Genomic DNA, 13,899 nt, shown 5'->3' on the forward strand with positions numbered 1-13,899 from the left:
TAGCTTGGGTCAAATAGGTCAACACGGGTAAAGGAATTTCTGATCTCTCTTGGCTACTCTTACTGCCCAGAGAGTGATGCCAAGCATCTCTTCCAGCAGACTCACACACCTTCTAAAATGCAGTGCTTGATTTCAACACTATTAAATGTATAGTGAGCACGTTAAGACTTTTTTTTAAGAATTCTAATCATTCTATTAAAAAGAGAGAGAAGAGGAAAAGAAGTAATGAAAGTTAAACAGAAAATTCCATTCTGCTATTCAAAATGTTCAGCCCAGTAAGAGCCCCTCATGTTCCCTTTCTACCCCATTTCCTGTTCATCAGGAATGAACCTCATTTTAAAATATAAACAAGCCAGAGGCACACCACAGCAGTATAGACTCAGGCCTTTAATTAACTACCACCGGTAACAAAAGGTCTCTATTTTGATTAACTTTGCAGAAGGGGGAGTCAACCCTGGCGTTAGAATCCCTTTAAATAATTACAAACCCCAACTCAACTCTGCTGCCAGCAGCACGCAGGAGCCAGGGAAGAAGAAAAGAAACTTTGTCTGTGGAACCCAATTTAAAGGAAGAGTGACCTCAGGGTCAATTTCTTGGAGCCTTTCAGATCAATTCAATTCTCACCTCCACTGCCTACCTGCTAGCAAATGAACTTACTGTGCTTTTCAATAGACTGAGAGGACTAAAAAGAATCGTCACTAGCTGCATGTGAAAAAAACACATTATCAGATGATGTTTGCCGAGGGAAAACTGGAAAACAAAGTCCTACTAACAAAAATCTCCCTTCCTCTCTCTTTTTGGTCCCCCATGCTCACCCTACTGATGATTAAGTTATACAATACGCCCCTGGATTGTTAATTATGTGTTAATGTCATTCCGCAGGCTTACACCTGAGGTCACTGCTCCGCAGCCACCTTGTCTCTATTGACAATACCTGTAAATCTCTCAGCTGGTTGTATTTTCCCACTGAGCACCCGACACTGTGTCCTTCCATTTGGTATTAGTTCCTATCTGAAATTTTGTGCTAATAACTTTACCATATTTCCTATAGATACGGAGAAAAGAGGCATCCTGAATTTTCCCACTGGCTTACCACTGTCCTACCATTTTACTAATAGTGCAAAATGGAGACAAAAACAAACCCACGAAACTCAACCCTGCTGCTCTAGCTCATTTATTGCTGATAATTTCATTAGGTGCCAGGAGAAGTAAAAACTGCAGACACAAAACAACAACTTTACGGTAATTTTTGGATGGAGGAAATAAAAGACTCAGCAAGCAGCAGGTGAAGGGAGTTTAAACATTGGCATCTGTGAACGGCGGCAGTAAATCTGAGATTTTGGCAGGTGACTGAATGTGTGCTTTTAGAACGAGAGATCTACAGAAGCATCATTTTGTTTTAATTAATGAGTGCTGCACGTCTGCAGAAATTCCTTTTTTTTTTTTTTTCTAAACACTTACGTTTCTTTAAGTTGGTTCCTTCAATAGCACACGAGTTGACTGAAAATAATACAAGTTTATATGGCATGATTAGGCTAGTTATGCTCTGCTATAACTGATTGGTTAAATCGGTTCAGGAGTGGGCCAGTGCTGGCACAAAGAAAAACCTTAGCCAGCCTGTATGGGAACAGGGTGCCATCGTGATTAGGGAGAAATATAATCCAAATAAACAAACAACAACAACAACAACAAAAATTAGGGTAAGTCCAGAAAATAAAATGCTTCAAATGAAATTGTTTAGGCTTATTTTCTCACTGCCAGCAGATATATTGATGTAATTAGCTTGAGATATACTCGTGCAATTTGGGATAGATTAGTCTCTGCTCTCAATCTGCAGCGGAGACAGCATTCCCCTTCCCTTCTTGGGGGTGCAGGATTTACTCTAAAACCTGAGTACTGAGAATCCCTCAGGGGCCTTTGGAGAAGACGGGGTCAAAACCAGCCACCTGGATTTTTCAAAAAGAGCCGCCAAGGAATCAGAACTCACAGTGTTGATTTTCACATGTCTTTTGTACAGGACCACATGGTTCACCATTTCTTAAAATACGTTCATAGGGGTTCTGCAAGGGAAGTTTGGTTATGGCTTCTTTACTTTTATGTTTGAAAGAAATAGCTATACACGTTGTGCTAAGGTGTCCACACCAACACTGAGCATCAGGAAACTACATTTGTATTTTATTTCCGGATGATTACGGGCAACACAGGACAGGTACGCAAAATAGAAACAAGATTTCTGAGTGCTTTCTAGTGTTTTTGTTTTGCTTTGTTTTTCCCCTGGTTCACAAAATCATAAAGTCTTCCTTGTGTCTCACAACTGTTTGAATTCATGACATCAGATTAGGTACAGTCAGGGTAAAAGATGTCCACTCCATCCACCAATTGTAAGACTAGGAAAAAAAAAATCAATGGGTACTTAAGGCCCAGGAAGTGCTGTTTATACCAGTTCCATCAGTTTCTCCCATAGGCGACAGGAAAGCTACAAATGGGCCTCTCCCCTAGGTAAGTGTCCCACCTGCCCTCCCCCGAGGCAGTTCTATAAGGCTTGGTTGCATCCGGATGGGTCTTAGCCAATGTCAGCAGCATCTGAAAGGGGCCGAGCATAGACATGAGCAGGCTAAGGTCCGTCCCTACCTTCCAATCAGTCTTTCAGCACACAAGATGCAAGAACACACAAGATGTTTTGAAGGCCTACTTTCCACTTTGGTACAAACCACGGCTAATCGTGTTGTCTCCTCATCACAACTCAAGACAGAAGACAGCTTCAAAGGCAAATTCAAAAGCCACCCTTAGCGGGAGGTTAAAACATCATCATCATCATGTGTTTCCCTGGCAAAGACTATAACACAAAAAAACGTACATCAAAGAGCCAAACTGGGTGAAAGGCATACAAGCAGATTGTTGTCTATGTTACTCTTCATGTTAGAAGCCCTATTTGAAGAAGGCACAGTCTTGACGCAGCATGCTTGTTGATTGATTTGCATATGTTAAGCTGTAACATGCCCCAGTGAAAAATGTTCGTCAGGATCAAGGGATGCTACTGAAATGGAGATTTTAATCTTTTTGAGATACCACTTGGGATGAGTATTTTGTAATATGTCCAAGAACCATAATATAATCTAGAATGCTTCTGAGAATACATAAGAGATAATTAAATGACTCCCCAAATAGCTTATGATTTAGTTTTTATATCCTAGCCTAGAAGATTGTCAGAAATAAGCCATGAGGCTGTACATGGTTGAAATTAGCCAGAGAGCAGAAAAGCTAGTGGTTCATCATTTTTGACTTCCATGACTGAAATCCCTTAACCAAAGTGATGTTCCGAAAATAAACTAAGTAACTCTCCCGAGAGTACCAAGTATTGAACTTTTCATATATCAGCTTATAATATCTAATATCGCAGAGTAACTTCAAGGAATGGTCCTCCTCCTCCCCAAATTCCCCATCTGACCAAATGCCTTTCTCTTCCTTGCTCTCTCCTGTCAATCATGTTCACAGCTGAAATTTGATTTCTTTCCCACCAGTACCTTTATATGAAATATTACCAGGGGGTAAGGACCAGTGTGAACCTTGCCTTTAAAGTTCGTTAACTCTTTGCTCAAAATGGATGGTCTCAATGTCACAAAACCTGCCAGTGGACCTAGATCAGCATATTTAATAGGTGGTTTTCAAATTATAATGGTAAAGACAGAGACAATAAAGAAAGAAAGCATTGGTACTGCGTGCACACACTCAGACACACAAATTCACCCCAAAGGTATACACCGAGTTTCAATCTATGTATGGGAGCTATTAAAGAAAATGTTAATTTCACCTAAGACTAGAAAATAAATAACAAAATATTCACAGTACAGTTATTTAAAGTAAGACTCTCATGGTAGCACCGTGTAGAAGTAAGTAACCAGATACTAGTTTTAAATAGTCAGAAAAAAATGAGGCTATGTTTTTCCAACACTATCAGTTCACTGGATCCTTAACACACTTCCTTCGCAAAGAGCAGCAATTTCAAAGTGTGATTTTTGCCCCCCTCAGTTTCCCTCAAAAACCAAAAAATTTGTTTCATGCAAATTTCTCAGCAAGAACAATTTTTAATTAAAGAAATCAAATGTTCCATTAGCCAATAAGAGGTGATAATAATACATAAAACGATGACACGAAGTAATTATTGGTATAAGAGTGTTGGTCTAGTTTACCAAATGAAGGGGGTTCATAATAAAATTCATGCTGGGACACTTGTAATTGAAAACCCATTTAAATAGCTCAATTCCATTATTTTAATAGATGAAAGTCAGATTTCTGCTTCCCACCCATGTCCTCCTTTCCCTTCTGCCTTGCTTCGAAGCGGGGAAGGAATCCACAGTCACATTTGGATGTAGAAGTGGGGACATACTGTGCTTTGAAATTACACTAAAATGTCCAAAGGTGAGCATGGAGTGAATTATAAGTGACTGTAAATTTGAAATGTTTACGAGGCCCTGGTAAAACTGGCCGAGGACAATGGATACTAGTTTCACAGATTCTCCCCAGTTTTCTGACATTCAAGCAGAAGAAGTAGGTCTTTGAGAGACAATAGACTCACATGAGATAAAGCTGAAGATCTGAGATCTACTCAAACTGGATAAGTAACTTGACATAACACATGTATGTAATGAAATAAATACAGAAAAATATAAATGCACGCTGCTTCTCACATAGACTGCATGTATCACTCCTCTTTGGCACCTAGCGTCACCATTTACAAGACGTGTGAAATGCAAATACTAAAACAGGAACTTCTCAAACCTAAAAAATTACCAGCATTCCTTGTTTGCTTCCTTGCTTTCCCCTTCATTAAAAAAAAAAAAAAAAAAAAAAAAAAAAAAAAAAAAAAAAAGAAAAAAAAGAAAGAAAAAAACCCAAAAACTCAAGCACATGCAAATCAAAATTCAAGATGTACCTCTTTGACTTCAGGCAACTGGATATTTTCACATCACTGATGTAGAGGATTCCCTTGGGTACCTGATTTAGTAAATATATTAAAATAAACAAAGGGTAATTAATAACCACGAAGAATGTTTCAAGAACAGTATGCTACAGGCAGCCTAACTATCTTTCAGAACGCCTGAGTTACACCAAAAGAAAGTGACTTTGTTCCATTTGCTTTTGTGTGGTGGCCTCCAGCCTGCCAAGCCAGAGGAGGGGTTGACGTGGAAGGGAATGGCCCTCGAGACAAGTTCACTCCCTCTGAACTCTTGCTCCCCGACTGGGAGGCTGAGATAGCCATAACCCACTGGCTGGCAGCCTGGATCAGCTTTGAAGCTGTCCTCAGTTAAAGGGAGCCAAGAAATTCTGGGTTCATAGCAGGGGAGGATTCGAATCATTTCTGATGGGCTTCTCTCAAGTGTTCCAGGCTGCCTGCCTCTCGGAGAGCCACCCTGGCCCAGGTTCCGTGGGCATGTGCTAGGGCTCCTTCTCTTGTATCTCCCCCCACCTCCTCTGTTGCTCTGTCTATTCTCCTGGCCCCACTGACCTTAACTGCAAATGTTCTTTTAACAAATAGAACCATTTAGATACCACCTCTTTATTTATTAACTTCTTCCCTGTTTAAATTAGTAGCAGGGAGTGCTTAGAACTGTGATATGAAAATGAGGTTGCTTTAAAAAAAAAAAAAAAAGTCCTCTTGCTTCACAGTGAATAACAAAGCACAGTAATTCAAAGTAGTTAGCTTTCTATGGTTCAAAAAAACGCTTATTGCTATTAGCTGTACTAATGTAAGTGGCAAAATAATTATCATTTACTGTACAGAGTCCAATATTTTCCAGACAGCAGTTTAATAACAAAGCAGATCTGTCATTTCTTCCTATAGTTAGTCACACTATACAAGTTCAGACTGTCAAAATATATTTGAAATCTAATTTAAAAAATCCAACATGGTCACAGAAAATCTGTGTACAATAACAGCGATAAACTAGTAAGTCAATCTAATTCTTTTTCCAACATGGATATTCAGTTATTTTCTTTAATCCCCTACACTTTTATTTGGATTACCTTACAATTGGTGTGAACAAATATGCCATGCTCATGCACCTGCTGAATTCTCTAGGCTGCTGTAACGGAACATATAATCTTCCTTTACTTACATTTTCATTCACCGTAACCCTCTAATTCCTTCAAATACCCTTTATCTAAATGGTAAGACTATGCCCAAAGCACTCGGATAAATAAATTCTTACTCTTGTATCTGTCAAAGCTGCCCCAAATACTTTATATGCGTTCATTCGCATTTCATGTAGGAATGCTTTTCAAATCTTAAGGTAGAAACTACTCTTCTTTATGTATTAGTATACATTTTTTTGGCCAAATATATAATTTCTATGCAAAAAATAATAGCAAATAAACAAGAAACAGATTGAAATGATAAAACCTGGATGTGTATCAGTACCAACTGTTTTCCATTTGAAGTTCAGATGACTAATCTTTAAAAAAAAAACTTCCCCTATAGGATTACTTTTTTTTTAATCTTTACAAACAACAGATTTTTTTTTAGAAATTCAAGTGAATAGAGTTTAAAAGCTTAAGAGATTGTGGGGAGAATATTTTTGTAATTCCTTTGGGGCATTGCAAACATATGTTAAGCTTCGGCAAGGAATATTTACATGAGATCATATACTAGTGAAGCGTTTTTCAATTTTAGAAAATTATTACAAAGCAATAATTGGACGTAGTCTTTGCAAAATGCTCCCTTTCTCTTCCTGACCTATCATTGATAGTCTCCGTTATTTTTGGAGAAAAAGAATCAGGCCTCATTAAATGCGATATCTGGCATCTTGCCTGAAATCTCATAAAGTAGATGTCCTTTTTAGATCATTGGTGTCATTTTCCTCAAGATGACCTCTACTCTCTGGCCACCTGGGGAACCCATCCTGTTATCAAAGCATTTACTTTCAAAAGGTGGGGAGGGGGGTAGATTTTGTTTGCACCCAGAGTAGAGCCCAAAAACCATCGCAGTTTCTATATTCTCATTACCTTCCTTCACACCAGTTACTTGGGGAAAGACGGTGGGGGAAAAGAAGGTCTCATACGGGGGTAAGAAGGAAGATTTTTGGGCAGGGACGCAATGAAGTAATCTAAGCCAGATGTCTACGAGCACATAGCTTTTACATTCGGATCTGTTTACCTAACAGTTGAAGAGTTCTTGAAATAGCATAGGAGCGTGCACTGATATTCCAGAGAAGATTTTAAAAGGGCTCATTACCTGCACAGTGCAGTAAATTAACATGGGGATCACAACCTGAAAACGTGCCGCACGGAGACTGTCAGCGTGTGTCTCCAGACCGCTCCGAGTCACAGAAAGTCTGGCAAAGGGAGCTTACCTTTCATATGAGAAGATTACCCTGAGACGGAAGTTTCAGGCCAGGTTCTGTGCATGCCTACCAAAGGACACAGTTGACTGATGAACTCTGCCTTTTGCATCACTTTAATATCATAAAGTGGGAACTGCAAATTATCTTTTTCTTCTTTTTTTAAATTTTGAGATGGAGTCTTGCTCTTTCGCCCAGGCTTGAGTGCAATGGCGCGATCTCGGCTCACTGCAACCTCCGCCTCCCAGGTTTAAGCGATTCTCCCATCTCAGCAACCCGAGTTGCTGGGATTACAGACACCTGCTACCACGCCAGGCTAATTTTGTATTCTTAGTAGGCACGGGGTTTCACCACGTTGGCCCGGCTGGTCTCAAACTCCATCTCAGGTGATCCGCCCGCCTCGGCCTCCCACAGCTGGTAATACAGGCCCCAATGCACCGGGGCCAGATTTATCTTTTAATAGCTTTCCTCCTTCCTAATGTGTTAAAGGGTTCCAGGAATAAATAAATAAATAAAATTTTTAAAGGCAGATGAAAAATACATTGTAGTGAATGCCTGAAAATGGAGAGACACAACCATCACTTTTTAACAGATTTAGTCTTAGAATGATTACCGAGGGTTTTTCCATCTTCTATGAAAAAAGGATTTATACAAAAAATCTGAGTGTAAAAGCATCTCAGCTACTATTGTTTTAGTTTCAATATATTTATCTGTGCATGAATAAATTCTTCCCTAAGAGAGAGGAAGAGAGTAAAAGGGGGATTTATTTTTTTAAGGTGTAATGATACTTGTCTAACTTAAGTATTCATACAAGCAGAGGGTCCCTCTAAGAAAAAGGCCCGGCATGGAAACGATCCGTTCTGAAATTAGTGGTTTTAAATCCCCATGTTAATTTACTGCATGTGATGTGTCTAGAACGGTGTGAAATCCAAGAATGCAGGCAGGACACTCATCCTGGCGCTGTTGGAGCAATCCTCATAAAGTTTGCTTGACTGGCTTTGTTTTATAACGTGCATCAAACTACACCACGGAAACCCCAAATCGTATGGAGATTTCCATAAAGATTTGTAAACATGCTATCTGGATTTCTCTCTTTCCTTTCTGTTTTTCCCTCTTACTCTGTCTCTAACCGAAGTAGGGAAGAAAAAAAAAAAAAAGATCTGGAAAATGGGCCGGAAAACTAATAGGGTAAAAATCAAATGATCTGGAGCCCATGATCGTATTTACAGAGGACTCCTGGGGCCGCTAAGGCGTGGAGTGAGGGGGTCTCAAGGCGAAGGCGGAGCCTTGCGGGGCCGAGTCTTACTCCCTCCCTCCAGGCGCCCACCCAGGAGAGCAGCGCACCGGGGAGTTTGGATATCCCCGGAGCTCGCTTGCGCCAGGGCATTCCTCTTGACTTCTTAAACCAAATTTCAACACCACCCGAGCTCCTGCAGGGGTGCGGGAGCTTGGGTGGTTACGGGGCCCTGGGGCGCGCTGGGTGTGGCCGTCATTGGCGCCTCCGGGCACCGGGCTGCCATCGTGGGAATCTCCGAGGGGCGCTGCGTTGCTGGCGTCTGGGCCCACCGGTCTCCCTGGGCTCCGCAGCGGGTCTGGGACTGCAGGCCTGGCCCAGGACCCAGGGACGCGGTAGCCTCAGGCAATCTTCGGGACCCGCCCCCTTTGTCTGGGCTCCCGTCCCGGCGCGCCTGCTGCAGGACCCTCGGGAGACCCCAAAGGGTGGGGAGCACACCCAGCCCCACAAATCTGCAGCCACCAGTCTCGGGCAGTGATGCCCAGGGCCACTGGGCCACTCAGAACCCGTGCGTAAAGGACTGGGCTGAGGTGTTCTGTTTGTGTCTGGGGACTGCAGGGGGAGGGGACGGGACGTGATGGGGGGGGAGGGGACGGGACGTGATGGGGGGGCGTGGAAGGAGGGTTGTTAGAAACTGGGAGAGGGGACAAACTCAGCATCCTCTCTGCCTTCATCTCCTTCATTCTAGGCTTCAAGGCCATTGCACCAAAAGCTCTGGCCAGCTTTAAAGATTCCAGCTGGACTTCCAGCGAAGCTCCCCGGACCTTCTCCCCATCTCTTGTCTGTGTCTGCACTTAAACTGGGGCAGAGGTGACCTATTGGGTCCCAGACCTTAGCTTCTGGCACTTGTTGGTCTGAGGACAGTGCCCTCTGAGGCTCTTTTATGGCCCTGGATGACGAGCCAGGGGAGGAAAAGATGGAGAAGACACTAGGATTAGACAGGAGTCAGGTGGGACAGTTGCAGACCCTGGTGCCAAGGACTCTGGGGAGCTCAGGACCTGTCAGTGGCTTGTCAGTCTCCCTGCAAACACATCCTTCCTGGTGGGAGGTTCTGGGGGATCCTCAGAATGACCTGGAGCTGACCTCTGGCAACTGGAGGTCATAAGCCAAGGTTGGCCTCTGTCAGTCTGGACCATACTTCCCCAGCCTCTGCAGGCGGTTCCCCTTCCTCTCCTCTGCTCTCTGGGCCTCTTTGCGGTTGCCTGTTGTCCTGGGATCCTTGGCCTGTTTTCCTTCTGCAGAATCCCTCCAACAAGGCCAGAAACCCACTTCTACAGGCCTCAAGGAGTGGATGAGGTCATGTGGTGAGCCAGGGCCACTACTGGCTGCAAAAAGGGAATCTGAACTCCTAACCTAATTTTTCAGGCCAGTGTTCCCTTTGCAACCATTCTTGTTGGGAATTCTGGATGGAGAGTGATTTTCACTCTTCCAACCCAGTTCTATAATGTTTCATGGCTTCTCCTGTTCCCTTATGTAAAGAACCAACAACAAGATAAAAATGGTTCTTTGGAATATTAGCTTGGAAACGGTCAAGGCCGGTAATCAGAATATTTAGAATACAGAAATTCAGAATGCAATTCACCCATTTGCAGTTCACACCCAGGCCTGGGTTGGGGGGTGAGCGGCAGGTTGAGGCGTGCAGGGGAAAATACAGAAAGCCATTTCCTCTGCTTCCACTCTTTTTCCCAAACCTCAGCTGACACCCCTCCTTCATCCTCCTTTCTTGAATCAATGCTCCTTCTAATTGTAACTAAAGATCTAAGGTGCATCTCTGCATAAGGGAGGAATGTGATTTTGCAATCCACAATTCTAATTATAGGGGAAACATTTAATAAAAAGGAGGGAAAAGAAAATGAATTGTGTTAAACAAGAGAAGAGGTGCCCAGGAGATGCTATGATTTGTGTAAGAACTGTGCATTCCAATCATTGCCATGGAAAATGTGTTTCGTGAGTTTCTTAAAACTGTACGACTCTGATGAAAAGTCATATAAAGATTTCATTTCTATGTGTTGGTTTGCTCTTCCCATCTCAGCCTTTTTAGATCGGGCAGACTTATGGAAATCACACAGAGGGCCTTCAAATTTAAACAATAAACAACTGTCATGATGTCATAAAACTGCAGTGACCGTTTAAACATTGGCACAACATGTCTGGTTGGTCCAAAATGTCATCACCATCAAATCACAGACTGATGTGTTTATAAATGCTCCAATGTTAAGACATTAACGATTTCCTCAAATCGGTCTATTTGGGGTTGGTCCCTAAAATTGTTCTCAAAAAGGAAGCACATAAACATATTTTAAAGAAATGGACAGCTGAACCGTTTATTCCTGGCACACATGCACACTAGGGTCTGACATTAGCCATGGAGCAAGTGAAATTTAGACTGGTAACAGGGATTATTCCTGGGCCTCCTGCTTTTAAAGTTCTCCTTTTCTTGTTTCCCTCATTTCTCACCTCCTACAGATGGTGCAGGGAACAGGGAGCCCGAGATCGTATTTGCTACGCCTTCGTGCAAAGCAATTTGATTTGTTGGTTTTGTTTTGTTTTGTTTTGTTCCTCTCTAAAGGGTAAAGATGCTCCCAATTTGTGGCAGGACTGTGTTTCTTTATGCCCCAACAATCATGAGACAGCCTGGGAGACTGAAATTCTCTCACCCTGTCCCCTACCCCCGCTAGGGGAAAAAAATTCCAGACAGAGCTGGGTTTGTTCAGGAGCTGGGGCGGAGCAATGCCTGGAGAGAATTCCCCTTTTCTGGGGCTGTTTGATGTCTGAATTTTGAAGATTTATATCAAAAGCGAGAAAAACAGTGTTATGGGAAGGTGGGTTAAGGCTCTTGCTCCGCTTTTAAGCAAGTGCTTAAAAACAAACAAATCTTGATTAGGGTGGCTGGACCTGGACCACCTCCTTTATAACTACTGTATGCCCTGCCTCAACTTGGGACATCTTCTTTTAGATTTAGAATGGGCTAAGAGTGAAACAAACTCCAAAGTTTCTCTTATTTTCCCCAAAACAAGGAAGGCACAGACCCCAAATTATTCATTCGGCAACCTGAGGAATAATCAGAGGAGGTAAAAATTGTAGCCTATCACTGCAGATAAATAAAAAAATATATATAAAAGAACTGAGATATTTCCTGAAAGGGACAAAATTATTTTTGAAAAATCAAATGGCAGTGAATTGTAGTGGAGAACCTTGCAAGTCAGCAACGTGTAGCTGGTTAAGTCTCACTTCCTATCCCCTCTTAGTGGATGTTTATATTAGCAGTGCTAAGGAGAGGCTAGTTGTATGTTTTACTGGCTCGGAAATCAGACAGCTGAAGGTTGTCACTCATGTACTCGTGTAGTCTTCCAGCCTATCTCAGTCTTTTCACTACCGGCAGACAAAAGAAAAAAAAAAAAAAGAGAGAGAGCGGGACTTCTGTGGCAATCAGACTTTTAAATATATTGATTGGCCTAGTAGCCTGGAGGAGTGTATTTCATAAAGCCAAGCGTATGTGAATACGGAAGTAATTTGGCCTAAACAAAAACAACGGCCTCAACAGCAAAAGCCTCCCAGTGTACTGTGCTTGGGAACCGCTGAAAGTGTCATAGGCAACACTAGATATTTAGACCAGGACATGCTGGGAATGCAGCTACCGAGACAGCTGTGTGCCATGTTTTCGAGGGTGACCATGAGTTGCTTTCCGTCCACTGCTTTTAGCAGGAAAACTGGTGGTGTGGCCAAAGGGAACAGAAGTATCTAGAATTGGTGTCATTAAGTAAACATGCCTGGGATAAAGGTACAAGGGAGGAAAGATCAGAGCGCGAGCATCAGGCATTCAGTGATAACAGCGTGTCCCATCGGAGGGGTCTCTGTTGAAAGGCAAGCAGGTGGTTATGGCTTTCAGACAGTGAGGAAATGTCTCCATAGCAGATTTATCTGCCAGGCAAAAGTAGAACCTCTGCCTATTTGATGTCAATATATTAACGTGTCAGATACATTGTAAAAAATTATTACATGGTTTTTGAAAAGGGAAACATGCAAGAAGCCAGGGAAATTTAAAGGAGGTGATTTTGTGAGTGCTTGAGAGCTAAACGAAAAGGGAGGAAAAACTGACACCAAAAGGCAGCGGGTTGGTGGGGCGGGCGGGGGGGTGTGTATTTAACTAACTGTGTATTTTGCGACACATTGTTTTCATTTACAGCTATGTCTAACAAATGATCACTTTTAACATCACTGATAAATGCAACACTGTCTATAGCCTATGAGAAAACCACGGGGCTCGGCTCCACCGAGGCCTCTGCCTACACATTTGTTTAGGGAAGGGGAGTTGAGTATATATTTTTCTTCTTAGTAAAATTATCTGCCAGAGAAACAATGAAGCATGAAAAAGTACTATTTGGAATGTGCATGCCTATATATGCTTTTAAAATGCTAATTGTTGCATTCCAGGAAACTTTTCAATATATATATGCATATATATATATATATATATATATATATATATCTTTGTAATTTCAGTGAATTTTTAAAACTACTATCGCAGGTTGAAAACCATTGCACCTGTCCACTTGCACACACCATACATCAAAAAGCAGGAGTGCGCTTTTCTACGGGTCTCTATGAAACCCCCAGACAAGAGGCATAATTACTATGGAAGTTATACATTTCATAGCCTTCTTCTCTAACACAGTAATTTTTATTTAAAAAGGAGACTAAACAGAAGTCAGGGGTAGGTGGTTCTCCATGACTGCACATAATAATAATAAAGATTTTTTTTTTTTTTTAATGCAGAGCTCTCACACAAATTTCATTTTGTGAACACACTGGTAAGTACACGTTGCTGGGGCTTCCAAAATGTGGCGTATCCCACTGATGGCTCCAACTTGCGAGTGGGCTCAGTTCTGTAATTGGAATGAAAGGAATTTTAACACTATTTAGACAAAGACTCAAATGCAGCGTAAAGGGGAAAGCTAAATTTCCTCATGTGATTTCTTCTTTTTTTTTTTTTAATTTAGAGACTTGTTTGTAATGAACGGCACTTATTCAGGATTTAGGAGTTCTTTGTAAAAAAACAAAAACAAAAACAAAACAAAAATAAACGAAAAAAAAAACATGTATTCATGTGCCACTCCCAATATACTTCAAAGTTTTCAATAATCGTTATTTCTAAAAATGCCTTTTACTAGGAGTCAACCTTCACTTACAACCAGCCACTCAAACCCCATTTTTGCCAGCACCTCTGTACTTGATTTTGTAAAGTTCGGGGGCCCAAACCTGCTTCTT

The 13,899-nt window shown here is 41.8% G+C and overlaps 1 protein-coding gene across 2 annotated transcripts in view; it reads right to left on the bottom strand.

The window, feature by feature from the left end:
- Positions 1 to 4,933: 4,933 nt before the first annotated feature.
- The window catches only part of MAF (MAF bZIP transcription factor), a 14,892-nt gene continuing 5,926 nt past the window's right edge, over positions 4,934 to 13,899 (bottom strand). Inside the window, exon 2 of one of the 2 annotated variants that reach the window (XM_017541881.2) lies at positions 4,934 to 4,995. In XM_017541881.2, coding sequence (XP_017397370.1) covers positions 4,962 to 4,995 — 34 coding nt within the window. In that variant the 3' untranslated portion in view covers positions 4,934 to 4,961. Of the gene's footprint in view, positions 4,996 to 13,276; positions 13,518 to 13,899 lie in introns of those variants that run through there. The other variant, XM_017541880.2, reaches the window with a different exon arrangement.

This window comes from Cebus imitator, unplaced genomic scaffold (assembly GCF_001604975.1).
Source record: "Cebus imitator isolate Cc_AM_T3 unplaced genomic scaffold, Cebus_imitator-1.0 Scaffold137, whole genome shotgun sequence".
Classification (NCBI taxonomy): Eukaryota; Metazoa; Chordata; class Mammalia; order Primates; family Cebidae; genus Cebus; species Cebus imitator.